The sequence below is a fragment of the Nomia melanderi genome, chromosome 8 (genome assembly GCF_051020985.1).
Source record: "Nomia melanderi isolate GNS246 chromosome 8, iyNomMela1, whole genome shotgun sequence".
In the NCBI taxonomy this organism is placed as follows: Eukaryota; Metazoa; Arthropoda; class Insecta; order Hymenoptera; family Halictidae; genus Nomia; species Nomia melanderi.
The window spans coordinates 16,840,606-16,864,849 of NC_135006.1; the positions used below are offsets into that span (position 1 = coordinate 16,840,606).

At 53.6% G+C, this 24,244-nt stretch overlaps 1 protein-coding gene across 1 annotated transcript in view; it reads left to right on the forward strand.

Annotated features, from left to right (window-relative positions):
* LOC116433075 (kin of IRRE-like protein 1) overlaps positions 1-24,244 on the forward strand; it is a 319,687-nt gene that overhangs the window by 250,929 nt on the left and 44,514 nt on the right. Inside the window, exons 8-9 of the mRNA XM_076369792.1 lie at positions 8,906-9,050; positions 12,634-12,764. Coding sequence (XP_076225907.1) covers positions 8,906-9,050; positions 12,634-12,764 — 276 coding nt within the window. The remainder of the gene's footprint in view (positions 1-8,905; positions 9,051-12,633; positions 12,765-24,244) is intronic.

Here is a 24,244-nt window from a genome sequence, read left to right on the forward strand (position 1 = left end):
ACCGTGCTCGCGATGTAACACGCGTGTCCCGTGAATATCCGGCGCGCGTCGATCCGATTTACCGCGATAACTTCGCGACACGGGGATCAATTTAGCAGAATTATCGGCCGGAGCGTTAACTTGCCGACATCCCCGGCGGCCGAAAATATTCCCCTGTCCCGGGGACGCGGCGAGCAGGTCGCCGGACTATTATTCGAGCGACTGGAGCCCGATAATCCGGCCCGCTATCGCTTTCTAATTATTAGCGCATCACCTTAACGAAATTTGTCGTGTCCCGGCGGAGGAACAAAAGGCAGCGCGGCATTTAATTAACAGCTAAGCTGCTTATTATAGCCGGCGCGCGTTCGGCCGGCGTTCGTTAATTAACCGGTGGTCCCCCCGTCGTCACCGTCGCGTCGCCAACGTCGCCGCGTGGCTCGAGGGTCGGCTGGACGCGGCCCCGATGAAATACGGCGACGCGTCGCGACGCCAAGGTATTCCAATTTCGCTTCCTTCAAATCTCAATTGGACCGTCCGCCCCGTGAATTACGCTCCGCGGTGCGCGTTGACGAGCGCAAGCGGTTCGATGCGCTGCCTGGATCGGAGAAAATCTCTGCGACGCGAGTCCTTCGAAGGAATTCCGCGCGGAAGATGCTGGAAACTGCGGCCTAAATGTGTTTTACGTATCGGACACTTTATAATCGTAGGATGGGGCACGAGGAAGGGTGGTGGTAGGTTCAGAGATTAATCCTTTGCACTCCACAAGTTCTTCATCGGAAATATTCAATATTTTCTGAGATACAAACATTTCCTTCGATTGAATTAAGAAATCTCGCATGCATCGAGGAAGAGAACTATTTTCAATATTTCGTACATTGATGCATTATACGAAGTTTAACCCTTTGCACTCGAGTGCCTTTCACTCGCCATTTGATTAAATAAAATTATAAAATTTAGAATTCAATATTAAATTTTCTATAATCTACCAACGCATGGAACACCGAAATAAAATAGTTCCGTCACTTGATTCATGCAAGGTATTTCTTTATATTAATTGTAAAATATACCATTGATATTTCATCAGAAAATAAGGAATATTTGTTGCGAAAAAAGGGTTAACGTTAAATATCAAAGTTTAAAGTTTTGCCGTGTCAAATCGTTCGGTGACTTAGAGGCACCTCTGGAGTGCAAAGGGTTAAAAGGTTATTGCGTGTATTGAATGTATCGATACCTAAATTCAGAGGAGAAACGTCTTGGCCCTTTCCTCTAGATTTTACGTTGGGACAGCGACGGTTTCACCTTTTCGCGAAGTGCCTTCGTAAAATGTAGTACGGATCGTATGTTACAGAGACACGAAGGGAACGAGTTACCAATTCGTCCATCGCCCGGCTAGAAATAGAACTTCCAGAAAAATAGCTTCCACGTCGCGCGTATTTCAAGTCTTATTAAACCGTCGCGCGTCGACAGCTTCTGTTCCGGCGCGCTGTCGATCCGTACGCGTTCGAGCGGCGCCGCGAGACCGATTCGAATCGGCGGACGATTGTTTCCGCGTGTACTCGTTCCGCGCTGACGGACAGTTGGCCCGACACTCGTCAGCGATTCCGAGTTCTCGCGATTGAAAAACGATCGGACCTGCTAACGAGCCTCGTCGGCCCACTAACGAGGAGTTTGCGACGGATTTGTGTCGGCGCGAAACGAAGCGAGACGGGACGCGTCGCGGCAAAGAGTGTTCTCAAGGACACGGCGGTTAAACCGCGGCTGCCTCCATTTTGCGGCGGTCGTTCGCGTAGAAAGAGAAATGTCGCCGACAGCGGAGAAGCGAGAGAAAAAAATTGTAGCTCCCCGGGAGGAGAGCTTCTGTCGCGGCTCGACGCCGGATGAAGCGGGGGAGGAAGAGAAAGACGGTTGAAAAGGTCGAAACGCCCCGGGGAACCGATAACTGTACCCCCCGGCGGCGAATCTTTCCCTGGGGAGAGGTTCGTAGGCGCGGGAACATAGTCAAAGCGGTCTGGTTGGACGGAGAGGCGCCGAACAAGATGGCGCCGAGCCGTGGGACCGGCCGAAGGGAAAAGAAAGGAGGCAACGGACGGCAAATTGATTAACTGCTGAAAATTGGACCGGTTTAATGAAATATCGTGAGCAAGGTATACACCGATCGTTCGATTTCGGAACTCTCGGAAGTAAGGAAGGCAGCTTTCATCGATGAACCACCCGAATAGCTTCTTATGCATATCATTTCTTAAGACACCGCTTAACCCTTTGCACTCGAGAGGCGCCTTTCAGTCGCCATTTGATTCGACCGAGCAAAATGATAAAATTTAAGATTCAATATTGAACTTTATATAATGTATCAACACGTGGAACATCAAAATGAAATAGTTCTGTCACTTAATTTATGCAAGGTATTCCTTTGTGTTAGTTGCAAAGAATATCATTGATATTTCATCAGAAAGTAATGAATATTTGTCATGCGATTTTCTCAAACGTTCAGTATTTAAGTGAAACTATTCCGAAGATCGTTTCGAATGTCCAACGCTCCGAAGATATCAACAATTGCGAAACGAAGGAACCGAGATCGGTCATTTCGACCGTTACAGCAGTCCCAGCGTTAACTCAGAAAAGTATCGTCCAAGTCTCATCGGATAACGTCCGATATTTCCAAGGTGAAACTTGCCGGCGCAAAGGGTTAATAACGGAGCATCTCCAAGTAGATTCATATAACTTCCGGGGAAATTCCCGACGCTTTTCCGCGACATATTTCGTGGAAGTTCCTTACAGCAACACTCCCCTCGAACGGATTGGTTTCGACTAGGTTCGAGTCGCATCCGATTGCGCGAGCCCGGAACGACGACGTGGGCGGCGGTGGGCGGCGAAGGGCGGAGGTAAAAGCGCGGCAGGATGAAAGATACGATTGGAGGGTCTGTGCTTCCGAGGCCGCGCCGATTGAATTAAGCGGCCACACCTGTCGACTCCAGATATCTTCATCGACCGCATGCTAATTGCCAATTAACCGATCCCCCGATTCCCAGCGTGCTCGCGCTCGCGCGCCGCGTTTTTTGTGAATGAGCCACGAGGCCACGCAACGGTGCGAACGTTGAAGTTGAATCCTTCACCGGGCGCGGACCGGAAGCACACAGCCTCGCGCTTTCGCGTTTACGCACGGATTACGCGTAACTACTCCACTGGCGTTTATTACGAAACGCTGGCCTCTCCGCGCAAAATATTTAATTTCACTGTTTGCTGAAAAGTAACAGGGCGCGGCGCGGCGAGGGACGGAACGAAAAAGAGAGCTGATGGAGGGAGAGAGAGAGAGAGAGAGAAGGAGAGAGTGGGATTTTGCATGAATATTTACCTAGCCCCGCAACCGTAGCTGATCCTACGAGCGGTGGGCTCGCATCGAGTCTCTTTTCGCTCCAGGTGAAACGAATGCGCCGCATAGTTTCTGTCGGGCCGGTGTACATTTTTTGCCGTGCACAATTGAATATTTCAGCAGCCTCTTAAAATCTCACTGCGATAACGCCGCACGATTTCGCGACGGGACCTGGCTTTAGTCACTGTCGGAGTTGATTCGCTGGAAACAGGGGTTCCTACGAAACAATTCCTTAAAATTTCCGATCTTTCGAACCTTCGGCGCTGTCATCGAACTGTGCCCGCGCGGAGATTACGATGAATGTAAGAAAGTGGAGGTGACGACAGTGTGATATGTGCGAGAACCTGTAATATAATGGAACGAAGTATAGCAGTTTCAGCAACGGGACAAAAATGCCTGTTCCTCGAGCAAAGACGATCGAGTTTCCCGCTCCGCGCGGATAATAAAGTCAATACGGTAGTCGGGCAGCGTCGAGCCGATTCTCTTATTTATTCGGACGTCCGCGAAGCAGGAACTAGACCGATCCTCGTATAGTTGCGGAAATTACAATAGCACCGGAGCGACCGTTGTTCCCAGCTGCGCGGAGAAATCGACGACGTTCTTATCGGAAGATTTACTCGACCGCGAGGAAAGTCCGAGCGCAGGATCGAGTCGTAACTCGCGGAGCCCGGGAAACCGGGAGCTCTCGCGTTTCGGGAGACGGCGGAGCCGAGCGGTCGATCCAAAAGAGAGAGCCGGACTCGAAACCGCGATACTCGATATTTCCAATAATGCAACGGCGAGCCGTGTTCCGGTCGAAAACGAACCTCGGGCCGGCGCTCGACGTCTGAGAGGGTTGGGAATCGGTTTCTTCTAAACGTTGTTCCTGCCGCGCCGAAAGGAATCGCCGGTGGTTTGAATAATCAAACGTCGAGGCACGAACCTGCGGAGCTGGAACCTTCCGCGCGGATCGGAGACGCCGGGGAAAGTATTTGCATCGAGTTTGTTTCGTCGGCGTTGCGAAAACTCCGAGATACAGGGGCTCCGGGGGAGAGATCGTTTCCGGTACGTCGGAACTGATAACCGTTCCAGCTTGATCCAGTATCGGCGGGAGCGCAAATTGCGCCGCGGAAATGGAACGTCGATGAGAGGAGAAAGACTCCGACGCGGAGCCACGGACGCCATAACTACCGGTTTCCATCGAACTCCGCGATACGTTACGAAGTTAGCGGAGCCCTTTCAAGCCCGTTCCCGGCGCGAGAATCGGCGTCTGGCCCGAGCGGAATATTCGATGCCCGCCGATAACGTATGCGCCGGGAAGCAGTGCATTTCCGCTTATTCCTCGGAATACCGGGATAAGCCGCTCGGCTTCTTCGCGTATTTCTGCTCCGGCTGACAGGCCGACGCGATGGCCAGGGCGCGGCACGCCGGGAAGAGCGATGAACAGTGACAGTTATCGCGGTTTTCGGGTTGGATAGCAATCCAGGGAGTACTCGGCCGATTAGCCTATGCCTCCATTAGGGAATAAGTAGGGCGGAACTGTTGGCAGGGGCGGACGGCTAGAAAAATTGTGTCTATCGGTTATAAACGGTTCGTGCGCGGTGGAGTCCGCGACCGGCTCGAAGCGAGCCCCGCCTGGCGCCGTTGAAATCGAACGAGCTTCGACGAAGATACTGTCTCGTAACGATGAAAAATAAATTGACTATAAGGATCGCCGGACAAAGGACTCTTTATACCCTCGACGATTCGCTCAGACCCATTCGTTCTATTCCCGTCAGCCACCCTTAAAGATCCGACTTCCCCTCGTTCGCGCGTGCTTTCTCTCGGTAAACCGAACTCCCACGCGAATACACTAGCCCACGCACTCGGAACCCTTCATCCAAGATTTTCCGGTTCGGGGGAATCCTGGAATATTGCGATTACCGCGAAGGCAAGAAACTCCTGATAAGAAATTCCCGTCCGGCGGGCTCCCCGGTTAAACGGATTATCCGAACTCACGGCTACCAGATGAACAACGACGGGCCGCCGCGTTAAAGCGGGCCAAGATCAACGAATATTAGGGACGTGAAGCGGAACGTACGCGACGACGAGGGAAGATCCTCGGTCCGCGGCGGACAGGCCTCGCCTGGAAATCGCTGGTAATCTTGCCGGTGTCCAAGGTAATCTCCTGTTCGGCCGAGCGGGCAGATACGCTCGGACCTAAATCACGATGGTTAGGCCCGAGGGCCGGCGCGCACGCACGCATTATCGATAATCCGGAATCACAGATGTAACCAGCGGCGCACGTGCGCGCGCACGCGGCGAGCGCCGAGCTGCCGTTGTCTCCGGCACGCTGACGCGCGGCCCTAATTAATTTCGCGTAGTTCATTAACAAGCCGTGGCCGCAACGCTTAACGACGCCTCGCCTCGCCTCGCCTCGCCTCGTGTCCCTGCGCCAGCAGTCGCAATATTCCTCCCGCTCGTCCCCCCCGCGCCGCCCCGCGAGGGCCGAGACTCCGCTGCACAGACTGATTAACGGAGTAAACGACAGCCACCGATGGAAACGCGGCGGAATTCTAATTCGAGCAAAACAGCCGTCTCCGTGGCGACGGGGCCAACCGGTTGAAACCCTCCGGCGAACTTTTCGCGCGGCGAGATTAAAATTCTTTGACGAGGAGGCGGCGCGCGAGGGCCGGATACGTGTGAAGATTCGCCGATGGAAGCGGATCGCCGGCCGCGCATCGAATATTCAGGGTACACCGGGAATTTTAATGAATCCCCGGGCCGCTCGCGGATCGCGATATCCCGACGATCGCCGCCGCGACGCGGGCCTGTCCGCCTTGACGGGATACGTCCGAAACAGTAACGTCCCGCGGGGGCGGCGTTGAACGGGCCCGATATAGCTCTTTATCGGGAGCACCATCCGCGAGACGCCTCTCCGGTGCGCCCGTGGAATTCCACTCGGCGGTGTTATTAATAACGGATTGGTAAACCAATTAATATGGGTGAGAGCCGTTGAATGAGGCAATCGAAGGGGAGGATAAACAATATATTAATTAACAGCGGAGCTGGCACACAGATTGGCTTTTCGAGATCGTTGTGGGAACGGTAACGGCGCGTGTATTAACGTTCCATGTTCATTAACATTATGTAAATTTGTTATTCGCCCACGTTGTTTTCGCGATCGCGCTTCAAGGACCGGTCCGCGGTTCGGACCGCAGCGAGATCGAAAGACATGGATACGCGTCGAGGCGAGGAACCGGTGAACGCTCACGGGAATCAGTTACCGTCACCCTAAACCAATCTCTTTTCTTCCCCTGTCCCGAAAGCCGGACCAAAGGCCACGAGAAATAATCAAAGTTCCCCGCTCAGACGGAGGAACCCGACGCGGAGGATTTCCGTGCGATGACAGAGATCGAGAGGATCTAACGGGCGGGAGGGGTGGAACGGTAAGCTGTTAAAGGGGTGAAGGAGAGCGACGATAAGGGGACGTCGTGGCTCGTTCCCGCGGTGACGATGAAGGTGGCGACGTGCCTTCTTAAAATTCGCGCCGCGGAGGCGCGCGGGACGGCGCGGCTTCTAAGCGGCGGATAATAAAATATAGCCGAGGCTTTGCGCGCCGTATAAGCGACGGTAAGAGGAACCGACGATCGTTGGTCCCGGGGATCCGGCGGGAAGAAAGGGCTGCTCGGCGCCGGCGAACCGAGCGAGACGGCCGGCAGCATGGCGAACGGGTCGAACGGAGGCGAGGACAGATATTAACGTAAGCAGATCCTACGAGCGGCGGAACACGTAGACCGCTTCTATCGCATTACCATCCTGATTATCCTATATAGTCGTCCGGGCTGTCTTTAGGCGTTCGCCGCGAGCTTCGTATTACGTGGCCCCGGCCAGAAAGCGTTTCGTTAGCGGCGGCGAAAGCTCCGAGAAAACTGCGATGGAGCCGCGTATAATCGCGCGATATATTATCTTTATTCCCTGTCCGCGGCCACATCGGCGCGCTTAAGACCGTATAAATATTTCGAAATGAAATTCCGCAACGAGCTTTACGCTTTACCTTCTCCCTTTTCCTTTCTCCCCCTTCCACTCGCAACGGCTTCGCGGTCTCGCGCTCACCGGTTGCCGCCGCGACGCGCCGCGAGAACGTTCGAGCTACGAAAATTAGAGCGAACTGGAAAAACTGGGATACAACACCGGCAAGTCGGACCGCGGGATTTCCTTGCTTGGCGTTAGATTCGACTGTAACGACGACTATCGATGACAAAGGACCACCGCGGCGTTCGTTCGAAAAGATATACGCGGAAGCCACCATAGTGGCGTACAGTAGTCAAATAAGGGTTCTTCCGCGACACAATCCTGTCCACCGTAGTTCGCGCCCGGACCAAAAGTGATTCCCATCGGATCCATAGCGAATCAATGCAAACAGTCATTCGCGCGTCATACCGGCGCGAATGCTCTTTGACCGGTAGCCGGACGCAATACGCCGTAGAGGAAGCGAGGGAAACACGAGCGCGTCCGAGGGGGACGAAGAAAGTTCCGAGCCCCCTTGACGCTCGCTTTCGCGCGACCCGCGCGCCGAGGGGTGTATCGGTTGACACGCTTTGAAACGGAATTCCGGGTCGAAGTAACCGACTGGCTCTTTTCCCGATGACGGCGCGGGAGGCCGGCTCGGCGCACCGCTGAAAGATAAATAGAAAAACGGGACGTAGACGCGGCAGAGCCGCGCAGCGCGGCGTCAGAAGCTGCCGGTAAAATTCACGCTCGGCGGAATCCGGCGCGGCTCTTTAGAAAGGATTCCAGGGCGTTAGCAGGACTCGAGGTCCTTTCGAGTCCGGGCTAGCAGGAATGAGTTTCCAGCAGATGTTGCCGACGTTGCTTACGGTCCGCCTCTCGACCTTAATATAACCAAAATTAACCATACCCCCGTGCCGTCGAACTCGTTCCGCCATATTCTTCTTCCCCTTTTTATCTTCCCGCTCCCCTCGCCGCTCCCGTTTCTCGCCATCTTGCGCGGCACGGAATTGGAAGCGAGAACGTCCTTCCATGGATTCAAAGGGAGCGCACGCGATACCGGCTGCGGAATTATTATTTTCGAAAATTACGTCGCACGCTCGGGAGAGAGACCGTTTACGGTCGCCCGGCTCTCAAGGGAACAGTTAAGGGACTGCCCACGGAAAGGAAACTCACTTTCGCGAATATTCCCAGCAAGCGGCGAGTGAAAAATGGACTGCCAACGCCGCGGCGCCGATTGCGTCGCGTTTGGGTTACGCCACTTGGAATTCTCGTTCGATTCGCGGTGGAGCTATCGAGCGATCAAACTGGCCTACAATTTCTTGCACGGCGTTTATTAAAATTTCGACGGATTTGTACTTTAGAATCCACTTTAATGGAATCATTTTAGGAAACAAGCTACAATTTTCTATTCGTCCTCTGTAACCCTCGAACGACTTTAATTGCATACTGTTAACGTCCGCGAACGATTAATTAGTCGGATTATCGTTCTAACGCGTGATTCGTTTCACTCGGTCGACTCCGTCGCTGCCGACAATCGTGCAGCCAGTACTCTCGTTTTAACCGGAAACGGCGTTTGTCACGCAGGAGGAGCGCACGGAGAACCGCACGGTGAGCATGGTGGAGTTCGAGCCCGGCGTGGAGGACCACGGCAAGTCGATCACCTGCAGGGCCGAAAATCCGAACGTGACGGGGCTGTTCGTCGAGAAATCCTGGAAAATCGACGTCGTCTGTAAGTAGACGATAAATATATATTCTATCTTCCAGCGGTCTTCCCGCGGCTGCGATTCCCGCGGCCGCGTCCCGACCCCCGACCTTTTACGAGCGGTACGTGACGTTAAATGCATATTCGATGATTCCAGCCGGGTTCGAAAACTTATTCCGCGCAGGGCTTAATGCGCGCGTACGCATCGCGCGAGATCCGTGTCGTAAAAGGAATAAAGCATCGGCCGGTTCCGGGTCTCATCTTCCATCGAGCCGCGTCGTGAAATCGGCCGATTTACGAGCCGACTGCGCTCGCCTCGCCCCGCCCACGCGTTCCCCTCTGTTCTCCTTTTTTTTACGGCCACAATAAAACGGCCTCCGGACCGGATTTCCGACGAATTACTGCCGAAATTCAGCGAGACCGATCGTTGCGCACCTACGCGGAACCTGTTCGGTAATCTGGTTGATCGTAAAGCGGCGCGAGGGAAAAAGCGCGATATATACGTATATACAGCCGGCATACGGGCAAGGACAGCTCGTAAAGCGGACGGGAGGCGCGGCCAATGAATTCGCGCGGTTCAGACGATCTCGTAGCTACGGACGTATACTTTCTTTTCTTCCCGGTTCTCTTTCCTCTCGATTCGATCTACCGGTTTTCACGGTTCGCCTTGCGATAGCCGTGTATCCTCGGGTTTAGATGGTATTACGGCGTTGTCACGAGTGGACGGATTATTTATAGAATTGTCGTCGGCTTGTCGGTGAACGAATGGAGCGACTCTATATTCTAATTGGACCGCGCTGCACGGTGTCGCTGAATTGATAACGCCGCGAACGCGATAACGTCGCGTTTATAGGTCGTATCGCGGAAAGTTCACATCGGTTTGCCTTCTCCCGTTACGAGTTCGACTAATGCGTTCGATAGTTGTCTCGCATAATTATCGAAGCGAGTAGCTGCGCAAGATACAGCGATAGTTGATTCGAACGAGAAATCGCCTCGCGTCGCTCGGTCCTTGGTCGCGCAGCGATCTCGTCTCGCCGCGGTACGTGATTCTAACGCGACCTCAGCTGCGGGAATTTAAAAAACCCGTGGCCCTCCGCGCGCGCCTCGTTCCTCGCGAGCAGTTCCGAATTCACCGGGACGCGTAAAACCGAAACGATCGACGGACGCGACGACGGCGCACACCGGGCCGGCGACGGCGTCGCTGCTGCGCGGGATCACGCGACCATGAATATATACGTTTTTTACGAGATTATTTTTATTTATTACACCGGACACACCTGCTGCACGGAAGCTGGCCGTGCCCAGGCTGATGGCCAGCCCGGTTTATCGGCTGGCCGGGGAATTTATTCGGCCACGCTCATATTTGGCAACGACCGCTCCAAGACCGATGGGAAGAGGATCACCGGAGCGGGGCGCCGCCGCTCTCGCGGGTGTCCCTTACTCGGCCGGAAAATAATTGAAAAGCGGCGCGGGTGTAACGGGGACGACGTTTAACGGAAGTTCGGTCGGCGGCCGAAGTCTTAAATTTGTTAAAGCACGGTTAGTTGTCCCGGGAGTCTTAAACATTTTTCAATTGGAACGCCGCTCGGAGCGATTCCAAGTTCTTCGAGTTCGCGCGGCTAAATTATACGAGGAAGTTCGGGGACGAAGGGAGGAGCGCGGATCGATCGCGGCCCGGCCCCGGTGTCCCTCCCGAGGCGGCGCTTCTTCTGTTTCGGGGCCACTTACCAAAATTGAAGTGGACGCGACCGGACCGGAAACGAGGCGGAGGGACAACGGGAAGTCGTCGGCGTCGGTTCGCTTCTGCCGCGCATCGACGCTCGGAGGAAAGCTAATAGCTCAGCCACGGTTCCCGGGGAGCGAGGCGGGCACCGGGGCGAATGGGAAATGACGTCCCGTCGCGTATCCAATTACGCTGACCGTCCTCGAAATTACGCATTACACGTCGAGACGGGGTTTTTCGTGTACGGGCTCCGTTTCCGTCCGCGCGAGCAGCCCGGCCGATCCGCCAGAAGAAAATGAAAAGCCGGAGAGAGACCGAGGGCGGCGGTCGGGGGACGGAATTTATTGCAATCCCGGAGGAGGACTCTAGCCTGCTAACCTGGGACGAGCTACGAAAAACAATGGACGGGAGAACGATGCAGCGAACGGCCCGGGGTTAAAAAACAACGGGAGGATCATGGGGGAGAGACGCGATCGAGCTAATTAATACTATCTCTCGAAAGACCGGAACACAGACAGAGAGAGAGAGAGAGCCGAGCCGGGCGCGCGCGGGAAAAGAAGACACCCGGAAAGGGGAGGGAATTTATCGTGGCGCACGATTAAATCCTGCGAGAACGCCCGAAGAATAAACTCCACGGCGAGGAAACGGGATAAGGGGGGGGAGGAGGGGCAGCCCGCTATGATTAAACTAATGAAGACGGTAAATGAGAGATACAAGGAGCACGGGGAAACTAGCAGTTCTTCGAGGACGTAGCCGGCTGCCGAGGAAATCGCGCGGCTGCCGGGAATTTCGAGATCGGAGTCCTCGGGACTCGCTACAACGACGGCCCGACAACCTCCGCGTTGTGTCCCGCGAAATAAGGAGCAGGAAAAAGTTCGTTCCGTCGAGAGATTACGCGTCCCTCCGGCGATTCGACGGGAACATTGTTTCCGCGAACGAAAGCGGCGAGCGTTTCGGATTAAGATTATTCCTGGCTACTCTCGCGTCTACAGCGAGGATGCCTTTCGGATGCGAATCAAGCGGTAGGAATGCGCGAAGAATCGATGCGACGTTTTTGTCATTCGGAACTGAATAATATCGCGTTGACCACGGAGAGCGTTTCAACCCTTAGCAGTCCTATGTCGAGTCAGACTCGACGTTCTATTTCATTGCTACCTCTACCTGTTTTAACAATTTTTTCTATATTTATTTGTAGTATCACAGTTGTACCATTCAAAGGTAACATTTCAATAACTCCGAAATATTCTTGAATAAATAAATAGAGCGTCGTATTAAGCTGCAATTGAACGACCTAACGTCGACGTGAACTTCAAACTGAGAAACCAAGAGCACTTCGGACCGCAAAGGGTTAAGGATCATATTCAATAGAAATCGAGACTTGGGTAGACCGAGGCTTAAATAGTAGTTAGGTAGTTTTATCGAGCACGGTTGTGCAATCGTAGGACGAGAGGTTAATCGTTCGGAGGTGCAGTTCTTTACGCCATTGTCTAACTGCTAAGCAACTCGGGAGTTTGACCGGAAGTGACCTCCGCGGCAGTTAACGTGTTAACGCGTTAGGACGACCTACCTCGACCCTTCAGCTTCCGAAAGCATGTCTCGAATGTTAATCAGAGCATTACTGCACCGCCCCGCATGCAAACCGCGAAAGGACGTAGCACAAAGATGAACGCGCGATGTCGGATGTTGCGCGGCCAACACGTAAATTACCAATAAATTCCGTTAAATACTTTTTGCAATTATCGGACACGGGAGTTTCTTCCATTCCCAATGAACGCGGGGCGAATCAGCGTTGGTTGCAAAAGTTCCGCGAGTTCCCGAGGATCCCATTTGCCCCTTAACTCGGCCGTGATTGAACGTGCCTGTTAATTAACTCGGTTTTGCCCGCAGATCCGCCGATCGTCTCGCTGAACTTGGGATCGACGCTGAGCCCCGAGGACATCAAGGAAGGCGACGACGTTTACTTCGAGTGCCACATCAGAGCCAATCCGCCCTGGTCGAAGCTCACGTGGATACACGACGTAAGTGCACGGAATTACTTAAGTTCCAGCTAGTTATACCATCCGTTTATTAACGTTGAATTCAAGAACATTTATTCTACACTCGATTCTACTGTTCCTAGGAAACTACGCGTTCGTCTATGTAATTCGCGAAAATTGTAGCTTCAAAGCTGGAGCATTACAATACGTACTCGCATAATAGCACGAATCAAAATCGACTTAAACTGTTACTAAATGACGTTTAAACAATACAATGTCCGTAGATCTAGTATTAATCCTTAATTACCCAGTGTTCGTACTGTGATTAACCTGTAGGAAACTGTTGTAAACAGAATTCTTCTGTGAACAATTTTCCCAAGATTACTTGATGAAGCAAAGAGAACGTAACACGTGAAACTATACGCGGGTAAAATACTTGAGCTTCGCTTCCGCGCGAAAATCAATTTGGAAATGTGTCCATCGGATAATTCCGAATTGTTCGGTGTTAACAAAGTTCCGTTACAGTTCTCGGGGACTGCATAGCGGAGGACCGTTCCGTTCCTCCCATATCGCGCGACCTTATTAAACCCTAGGCATCTCCCGGTCGCTTGCAAAATTCCGCGTCGCTCGGAAACACGATACGCTAGAGCCACGGAGAAAAATCTGCCGCATGGACAAACAGTATACTTCAACGGCATAACCCTATAATTTACAAGGGGGCTAGCGTTACAGGTAATCTACGCGCGCGATGTTCAGCCCCTATTCGCAAATTGCGCTTGCGTTCCGCTACGCTGGTTGTCGATGGCACCGAAGGCGTTAAGCTCCGAGGCGCTTCTCAGTGTTGTCCGTGTGAAAAATCAAAACTGAAACTTCTCTGGAATATTCATTATCCATTGAAGATATTTATTTTGACGCGTTGATGATGATGGAAGCAACAGAATAACTAAGAAACTAACGATGGAAATAATAATTATATTAGCGCTGGTATTATAGTGTTTTCTGTGTGAAAAATCAAAACTGAAACTTCTCTGGAATACTAATTACCCATTGAAGGTATTTATTTTTACCGTCGAAGTTTTTGATTACTCTAACGCGTCGATGGTATGGAAGCAACAGAATAACTAAAAATCTAACGATAGAAATAATAATTATACAAAAGTTCTCGTGGCAGTCGAGGCGTTAAATAAATATCTCCACGCACCAGTAGGCTGCGCAGCCCTGATTCCCCTAAATTCAACAGTGCGATTCTCCGACAAACATCGCGGCATCTCCATCAGACCTCAGCAAGTACCCGCGAACGCATACGACCGAAACGATCAAAGAATCCTCCGGGTTCCTTTTGTCTTTGTGACCGCGGCAGGCGAGAAATTACATTTATCAGAGCGAACGGAGAGAGTCTATACAATTTTTCCCGTTGAGCGTCGGTCCGCTGTTTCCGCGTTTGTTCGGCCGGTAATGCGATTGCCGTTATTCTTCTTTGTTTCGCGGCCAGCGAGCAGAGCGGTGCCGGCGGTTCCCTAATTAAAAATCAGCGTTCTCCGACGGAAACGATTTCGGTGGGCTCTCTCGCATCCACGGAAGACGGGAAACAAGGATCCGTGGCTCGGAGGGGAAAGTTCGGCCACGAGTTTCCGTTCTGATTCCGCAAGGGAGGACGTTTAATGGAACCGTGGGTAAGCTTATCCTTCTTCCGGAACTCGTTCCCCGAGCCACGGGTCGAAGTTCACGGGCGGAAGTGTCGGCACGCGGTCCTACGGATGTCGCCGAGGGAAATCGCGAAAAATCCAGTGTCCTGCGAGGGCAGAGCTTAGCGCGGAGTCGTTCCCGTCGGCCAGAAGTACGAGCGCGAAGTGTTATCGGCGACTGTTCCTCGTTACTGCTCTCCCTTTATTTCCCGGAGACACGCTGGAACAAGAAAATTTCTGGTCCCTTATACTCGTACCTAGTCGGAGATGGTTCAGAAAGGCTCGAGATTCCCGAAATTTCAAGGACCGCCCTAGAAACTTGAATTCTCCTTATTCGCTCAGCCGTGCGCCGTTCCGTTTGCCAGTCGTTCCTCGCGTTTCCTCGCGGGATCCTCGGTCGGCCACGCGTCGTAGCTCACGAGAAACGCCGGCCGGGTCGGGCCGGGTATCTAACACGGTGGCCCGGCGGCAGCTGTTACATCGTAAGAGATTCCCGTCGAAATTGCATCTTAAAAATATGATCCGACTTCATTCCGCGGCAGCAGCCGTTCCCAAACCCTTCGCCGCCGCGCGGGGAGCTCGTTCGGATCGTGCGCGCCGCGACCCCCTCCCGTGCGGACCGACGATCCAGGAATCGCGGGCGAGTTACCCCGGCTGTCCCAGCGCGATGTCTCGCCTCGATTTACCGCGGCCTCGTAAAGCGGGCTCCTGGAACGGCGAACGGAATCTCGCGAGTCGCGGGGGACACTCTATAGAGCGTGGACGCGGATGAACAGGGGCGTCGTTCTCTTTTACGGCCGTTCCGCGTCATTTTTCCTCCGCCGAGTCGGCCCGATTTAATCCTCGAGCTCGCTCTCCGACGCGAATTCGTTAATGCCCCGATGCGCGTGACCCGCGAGCAGCCGGGGAAGCGTAACCGTGGAACAGGCTTCTCGGGGATACGACGAGGAAAACGGACGGGGACGGCCGTTCTCGCCCGATTAGGGGTCGGGGGGAGGGGGCTCGGCTGGGAATTACAAGCGCCGGCTCGCGCGTTCCATCCGCCAATCAATCCTCGAGGTAGCAATCGGGCCGGGATTTCGAGCTATCGGTCTTAAAAAAACGCTCCGAGCTATCGCCGGCGGCAGTAACTTTTCGAATGGCGATCGTAAAGACGGAGAAAGACTAGCGAACGGGAAAGCCGTTCGCTCGGCGAGCGGGAAAAGGGACGGGGCCGGGGGGAACGTAAGGTGAGCGGAGGGAACAGCGGAAGGTGGGCTGGAGAGAAAAAAAAGAGAGGAACGCCGAGATACCCGTCTATAATGGGCTACAGTGATTAGACTGGCTCCGCCATTCACGAGGACAATGGAGAGAGGTTCCAGCCGAGGCATCGAGCAGCCAATCGGGGGTGCTAGGCGGCCGAGGAAGATCCCCGGACTGTTCGTCTCCCTTGGCAAAGTGGATCGGCCGACTAGACAACCGGAAGAACCCTATTAATGTCTTCCACGTCCACCTAAATACGAGGGCGAAAGATCAAATGCTCTTTGCCGGAGTGGTTCTTTGTAATCTTGACAACGCCGCCGTCGAACGGACGGCCGCTGCCCGCTTTTCACGGGATTCCATCGAAAATTCCCGATCTCGTTCGGGGGGCGAGGCGCGATACAGCCCAGGCCCTGCGACCAGATCGAATTCCCCGCGATCGAACTCGGTGCGGTCCGTCGGTGTCGTCAATCGATGGGCGAGAAGGGACGAGCCCGAAGGAGGAGGACGGAAGAGGGAGGAAATGGATGGAAGTTGAACGCCTGCACCGCCGTGGGATTTTCGGGTCGAGGATATTCATCTCGAGCGATGGGACTGTCAGTCGCGATCGTGGTTGATTACGAAATCTTTCGAGCCTTCGCGGTGTTCTCGATTCGGCGTGTCGAGTAATTTAGCGTCGATCACTGCGGCGACTGGGAATCGTGAAGTCGTGCGTACAAGGTAGACTGTAAATCGACGAATGGCTGTAGCCCCTGATGTAGCTTTTATTAGCCAATGCTGATGAAACGAAGACTGGACCCTTAGGACTACCCGCTTAGCGAGAAGAAAATAACGAACGCGTTCCGAGGTCTAACGTTTTTTCTCTGCGTCTTATTCTGTCCGATCGAGTATTCCACGAGAACACGTAAGCATATATGTGGTATTAGTGGTATTTAGAACACTCGCTGTCCCACTGTCTTAAAACTACGATACTAGATATATATATCGAGTAAAGTGCCGGCGGAAAAATAAAAGAAACCTCTAAGTGTCCTAACAGCGACTCCGCAGGCGAAGGTAGCTAAATGGGGTGCCGCGCAATGAATCGGCCGAGTGCATTTCCGTTCGCGAGATCCGACTTCGACTCGACATGTCCCCGACTTAATGCACAGACTCGGAAGGAATCGAAAACGCGGAGCGGTTACGAAGCGAGGCAAGAAGGAGCGGCGTCGGATTCGGCGGGCGGTGCATCAATCAATTTCAGCCTGCGATCGGACTGCCGTGCCGGAATTCCGCCCGAGACGAAGCCAAACGAAGAGCAGCGAGGACGGGGGCGAGACGCGGAAAACGTAACGTCTCGCTAGAATTCGATCTATCGCGGCCCACCGGGAAGATAAGGGAATTCGGGGAAATCGTGTAACCGGGCTCCACGGTCAACGGAATTCTTTCGCAATCGTTTGAACGCCCGCCACCCCCTGTCGCTTGTCTCTTCCGCCCCAAGGATCCTCGTGACCCGTCGGAACGCCGAGAAAAGCGTCTCGTGACTCTCAAACGGCACTCGGAACACGAAACGCGGCGGGGATCAGAAGGAACGGCCGGGAAACGACTGAATTACAAGGTAGCCGGGCGTAACGGCCGAGGATCCAGCGCGTCGAACGCGAAACCCGCGCGGCCGGAACGGCCGAGACGCGAACGAGGATCGGGAACGTAATCAAAGATAATGAGGGAACTCTTCGCCGACGCGGAAGGATTTACCGCGTAGATTTCGGCCGTGGGACGGTGAAAAACGACGGAAAGAAAGCCCGGGAAGCCCCTAAACCAGCCGCGCAAGCATCTCCGCTTTTCCCGCGACTCCTTTTTCCCCGTCTCCGTCGCTCGCGTTCCCGGCGATGCATCATCCCCTGTGTGCACCGAAAATAGCATCCTCGATCCACCCGTCTCGCCGGCCATTTTCGATCGGAACGCCGCCGAAATGGAGTTTCGGGAATATTGACGCGTTTCTCGCGAGCGTCTTGTAGCGCGTTTAAATTCAAACTTCCGTGAGACACGGGGGATAGTTTAACGATTCGACGAGAGTGGTCCATTATTTTGTGTAACTCGATCGCGAAGAAAATAAGAGCGATACACGGGGAAGCGGAGGAATCGAAAGACAACGTCTCTACGATATCAATCCCGCGATTCCTTTGCAGTTCTACAAATTGTCGACAGTGAAGTTACATAATCTTCGAAGAAATACTGCAAAGCGTTAACGAAACGACGAAAGAAGTAGACGGTTTACAAAGCACAGCGTCGCCGAGGAAGTCGTAGATCTTCCCATTCGGTCGTTAATGCGCTAACATTGAACAAACCGCGAGCTAAACGAACTTCCCGTGAACCGATTGCGCGACCCTCCCTCCGCCTGATAAATCGTCCCGAAACAAAACGGGGAACACGGCAGCGAAACAATTTTTCTGCCGCGAACGTCACGACGACGCCGCCGATATAATCGCGATGAAAAATTTTCGAACGATCCCCGCGCCGACGAGCCACGAAATCCTCCCCACAAATCTTCGCCGAGGAGCCGGCCGAGTCGGCCGAGCGAGAAGCATTTTTTCCAGCGTCCTCTCTCACCGGAAGCGCCTTCCTCCCCGAGGGCGAGGGGGAAACAAACCAGGGCCGCGTTAAAGAAGCGCCAGAATTTACGACTCCTCGCCAGGAACGCGTTCCAAGGCGACGCTGGAACGAAACAAGGCGTCGTTCCGGGGTTAATGGATCGAGAGGCTCCTGGAACTCGAGGCTTTTCTTCCCTCCGCGCGAGCCGAACGGCGGCACTGCGATTCGAGAGTCCGGCGGACGATTAAAATGCTTTTCCCGGTGAAACGAGCACGACGGGGCGAAATAAACCTTTCTATATTTCTGTCGGATTTATTTTTCTCGCGTCCCTTACTCTTCGTTCGGTTTCTCGTCGCAGTACAGTTGCTACTCCCGTAGGGAGTGTATGAATAATTAACCCTCCGAGTACCCAAGATCCTAGACACTTCTTTTTATAGAAATCTACGCAATTGTAACTTGTGTGCAAGGAATTAACCGCTCGGAAATTTCTCGCTAGAAATATTTAACGTTTCTTGACGAGGCAAAGACGATATTCTTTGAAACTAACTCCAAGGGAAATCAAAGGGCACCGAGGAACAAAACTATTTTATTCCAATATTTCGCGTATCGAGGCATTGTACGAAATTGAATATTAAATATTCAATTTTATAGTTTCACTGCGTCGGATCAAGTGGTGACCGAGGGTCACCTCCCGAGTGCAAAGGGTTAACTGACCACAAGAAAACGGAGCATCTACCGAGCGGCCAATCGGTGCAACTTTGCCGGACACGCATACCGATTGGCCGGCCGCGGTAGAGGCTCCTCTTGTTTCTCACGCGACAGCGACGGTGTCTTACTGTCATTTTTCGTCGTGCAACAAACCCCTTCCGGAAACAGCCGAGTATCAAAGTCTCAACGTACACGGGACTCCGATACGCGAGCACGCTCGGTATGGTCGCGCGAGTGGCAGAATGAAGTAACATATAATAAATCTAATAAATAGAGTGGTATAGCTAATAAAAGTCCGCGACACGTCCCGGGCACGGGCGACCGGTAGAATTAGAGGCGAACGCGCGTAGCCTGCGAGGAGGCCGCGCGAGCCCGAGCTACTCGAGCAGAATGCCGGCTGCACTCGTGCTCGTTAAACCTCCCTTCGAATTCTTTTCTTTGGCGGCGGGCCTGAGCTCTCGCGCCCTCGACGCATTAGTACGTGCGCGGGAAAGAAGAGGGAGGAAGAGGGAGAGGGAGCGATTCGTTCGGGGCGCAGCCGCTCGAGGAGAACGATCTCGGAACGTTCCCCGTTCACGGTAATAGTTGTTAGCCCCAGCCGCCGCGCCGAGCTTTATGACACGCCCGTGGCCCGTTCCTTCGGTTAAAGCGACTCGGTTTGGGAACGGCGCGCGCGTTAGCCGGGAATAAAATCATCGAACCGGCTGCCTCGAGTTATTAACCCTTTTTTTCCCCGCTTCTAACGAGCCCCGATTGTTCACCGAGCGTCTTTCTTTCGTTCGGAGTGAGCGATCGAGTCCAAGGGAAGAAGAGGAGACAATCCCGGGGATGGAACGATCGGCGTGTTCCGGTCCGCGCATATCCGACGGCAACAATCCTGCGTAACGAGGCCATAATCACGGCGTTTCTGGAATTCCGGTTAACCAACCTCTCCTAGGGATTTCCGGGCAAATCCCGCGCGATGCCGCGAAGAAGTCGCGAGGTTTAACCAGTTAACTGCGTCTGACGAGTATACGCGTCGTAAAGCTTGACATTATACTGATTCTTTCAGCGACGAATTCTTTATTTTCTCACGTAAACGTGTAATTCTTTTGTATTTCGCTCTGATCTTCCATTGAAATATACTCTACGCGCATTCGGCCTGCGTTCGACGAGTGCACGCTCCATTTTTCGATTTTATCGCGCGCAGAGATTTTTCCAACTAAATTCCACAGTCAAGGAGATGGCGAAGTAGTGATTCTAGGTTTACGGACGTTTATAGGTTATTCTATTGGTATTAGCAAAAGAGTACCTCGTGTTCCAGCGACTATTATTCTCGCCGAGAAGGTCTCGCCGCAGCGGATATACCCTATACACCAACGCCACGGGACGATTGAGAAAAATGGCTCGTTACGTACTCTGATAGAGTTAAAGGTTCGATCGGAAAACCGCCGACGTTCCTAACCTTGACCGGCGAACTTTAATTACCCGATTACGGAGCAGTCGATGACCGGTGTTGCCGAGGAAACGGGCCAGGTGAGATAACGTGGTTTCCGCGGGCCGGGATCTTAAGCTCGGCGAAGGGAGGCTGGAGAAAGACTGCTGCGGGAAGAAGATGGGACGAATGCGGAAGGAAGGAAGGAAGGAAGGAAGGAAGGAAGGAAGGAAGGAAGGAAGGAAGGAAGCATGGTCACGAGTTGTTGGCAATTTTTCAAGGAATCAGTGCGCCGTCTGACCGGAATGAACGCCCGTCTCTCCAGCCTCTATTCTTCTCTGACCTCTTCCAGCTCACATTTTTTCTGCGCGCGCGAGAAACGACCGCGAGGGAAGCTCCGCGCCGAGTTCTTGCTTGGGGAATTTCGGCGGCGACCGGCCGAACGGCAGCGACCGGCTCCCGTGTTCCACGAATCTTTCCAGGATCGAAATGCGAGAAGAAATCCGATGAATCTTTCGGGATAGACGGTTCGGCCGGTCGCGGCAGCGAGATTGGACGAGATACTCGGGGGTTTTCTTGGTGGACGCGGACGATCCGACCTCCGCAGGGAGGAATTCCTCGTAATCGGGTGTCGTCGATAGCGATCTCGTTCGGCCCGACCCAGAAAAGAAGCTTAACGCCCCCGGGAAAAAAACAATGCCTGTTTCCCAGCCGTGGCCCCCTCGTGTCCCGGGGCAGAAGTTGAAAAACGACGAGCGTCGCGGCCGGAGCGACGACTCGGAGCGTCGCGATCTAGCTCGGCGGGGTTCCCGGATCGGGGTTGGAATTTATGTAGATCCATTGAAACGGGCGGCAGCGCAAACAGGTCAATGGCAGGGCACGATAGCATTCGAATTCCGGTTTCGACTCGGTTCTTTTAGCGGCGCAAAATTCGGGTCGCCTCGAACGGGATTGAATGCCATCGAAGTCTCCAGAGTTTCGAAAGTCGCGGAATCCGAGGAGTCTCCTCGAAGTTCGAGCTGGACCCCTCGATTCATTCGTATCGTCGACCACCGGCGGGGTGAGAGGAACGGTATCCGTAGACAAAATGTTGCTCCCGCTATCGCTCTCCCCTGATAGGCGCGGAACGCTTGGAAGCCCTGATAAGCCATCGGCGGCAGAGGCGGCGAGGAGCGGCCGATCCGCAGGACACGGGGTCGGCTGCTCATCCATTTCACGTCCGGCGCCAACGGTTCCAGCCGCGGCGGGGGCGGCTAACCTTGGAAGAAGGGTGCGTGCACGGAATATCAAGGGAGAGCGAGCGGTGTACGAAAGGACGGTTAACACCTACTTTATGTAACGGCGACGTGCGAGACAATGCCGCGGCCCATTGTACCGGCACGGTTGTACGTACCACGTGCTACGAGTAATTCCACCCTTATTCCGGATTCCGAATATTCTCAAAATGAAGCTCCCGGGCTTTTGGGCTCCGTTCCAACTGCCTCTTCCTGCGGCTAGAGCCGTTGCATAAAACCGTGCGCCGGCTCGGCCGGCGGCCTCCCTCCCCCGCCGCTGCCCCCCCGGCCAGGCCCGCGTCAGCCTTCAAACGGAAACTTTTAGCATCGGTAGCCGGCTGCCAGCCGGTTCGAACTCCCTTCGTTATCGACGATGTCCTTAATTGACGCGCGCTGCCCGCGTAATCGCCGATCGTTCCACGGTTTTACGGCTGAACCGCGGCACCCCGGAGAGATCGCGTTTCAAATCGGATCCGTGTATCCCGGTCGTGTCCGGCGATGAATGGAGTAGAGAGGTCGGAGGATCTCGAGCTACGTAACCGGAATAAGCTCCGCGAGCTCGTAGATTTTACTTACGAACGTTGCACGGGTTCGAGCTTCGCGACTAAGGTTTCGTTACGGAAGATTCGAGCGATCGAAGAATTCTAGAGGGTAAGTAAGGGAACAAGTTACCCTCCCGAGGAAAGTTTGCCGTTTCAGGGTCGGCGATCATCGCGAAACCCACGCGACCCGGGTCCTTAATGCGCCGGGACAGCCGGGGCAAACACGGAGGAAAAGAAGACGGACAGACCCACCGACGAAATTAGCCGACAGCGAGGTTTTGTTTCGGGCCGGTGATGCAATTAGCCGCGGCCCGTCGATAGGATTCGCGACGGGTAGATGGATTAAACAGAGGGCACGGCCGAGGATCCTCGCTTAACCCGACTAAACCTGATTAGCAGAAGGAAAATGCTCCGCGTAGCTGATCCCCGACGCGAACGATCAAAGGATCAGCCCGCTCTCGAGGAGACCGTGCGCGAAAATCGAATTAATAACGCTAAACCAGAGCCTGCGACGCCATCCATAAGGCGGCGGCTCGAATTAACGCGAGCGCTCGCGTTTATAGGCTCATTATGCGCATCGCTGCGATGCGCCGACCTGAGCCTTCGATCGGCCGTTGATCGCGAGCTTCTTTCGCCGCCGACTCGCCTCGAACCTTCGATCACACTCGATCTTCGACTTTCTCCGACTGTACGCTGCAATTCGAATCGTTCGTCGCTCGACGATCGCGAAGTTCCTTCGTCTTAACGAAGGCAGCTCGACGCTTCGATCGTTCGACGATGGCAAACTTTTATCGTTGAAACCTCGAATTTCCCGTCGGTCGATGACCGTGCGCATACCTTCGTCTCGATGAGCCAGCTCGAACCTCCGACCGTTCGACGGCAAGCTTTCTTTCATTAAAACGTTCCAGTTCCAATTTTCCAGCAGTCAATGATCGCGAACCGCGTTCGTCTCAACGAGCGAACTCGAATCTTCGAGGATTCGACGATGCAGGTTAATCGTGTTTATTCGCGTAAACGAGCGAGCCCTTTAACCGAGCGCAGAATTAAAAATACAATCGTGGAGGCTAGCTTTACACCCGAACGATCCCAAAGTTTCCTCGTCGCGACGGGAACGAGGAGATCGGGGAAAGTATCAGCGAGACTGGCTTTCTTGCTGCCCGGCGATAAAAGACAAACGAAAGCGCGCTACGAGGAACGGTATCGTTGTTCCGTCGTTTCTATTGCGTCGGAACGACGAGCCGGAAAACAGGGGTGGAAACTCGAAAGGTTCGAGGCGAGTTCGAGCGCCGCGGACGGGGGCCGCCGGGCGGAATGGAAACATTAAAGTTTCGCAGTCGCTTTGAAAGCGGACCGGGCCGATGCAACAACCGGTTACCGATACACGTCGATTCGGGGCTCGTAGGGTCCGGCGTGCCGAGTTTTCCAGATTCCACGGGCTCGGTGACTCGTGCAAAGACCGGGCCGCCCGTGGACCGGAAAAGTCTCCGGCTACTTTGGAAATGAACGTTCTCCGGCTAGTGGACCGGACGAGGCGTTCGAGACGTTTCTTATCAATTTTCCGGGCGAAACCAGTTTAACGCTGAACCTGCGGTTTCTATATACCTATTCCTGCCGTTACCGGTCGAAGAATCGACTACAAAACGAAGATAAACGAGTCGGATCGTCGATTTTTCTCAGTGGGAACAGAAACGAAAGACAAAAGTTGGGAAATTGATCAACCCTTTGCACTGGAGAGACTCAGTCACCGCGTGATTCGATGCGACAAAACTATGAAGTTCAATATTCAATATTTCAAATGAAAGTTTCCATCGCTACCTGAAATATTTAAACACCTGTGTCGCTTAATTTATCTATGAATTATCGTTAAATTAGTTTCAAACAACACGACCTGTATCTCGTCGGAAAATGTTATTTGAGAAACTTTCGAGTGCAAAGGGTTAATAGGACGATACAGGAACTGACGCAACAAATGAACGAAAGAACGTAGAATTTTTGAAAACGTGTTAACCACATTCGATATCGAGACAATATGCCCGGTAATAACCAGATAATGCCGCGAAAGGGGAACCGCGGACGTTCGATAATTAACGAT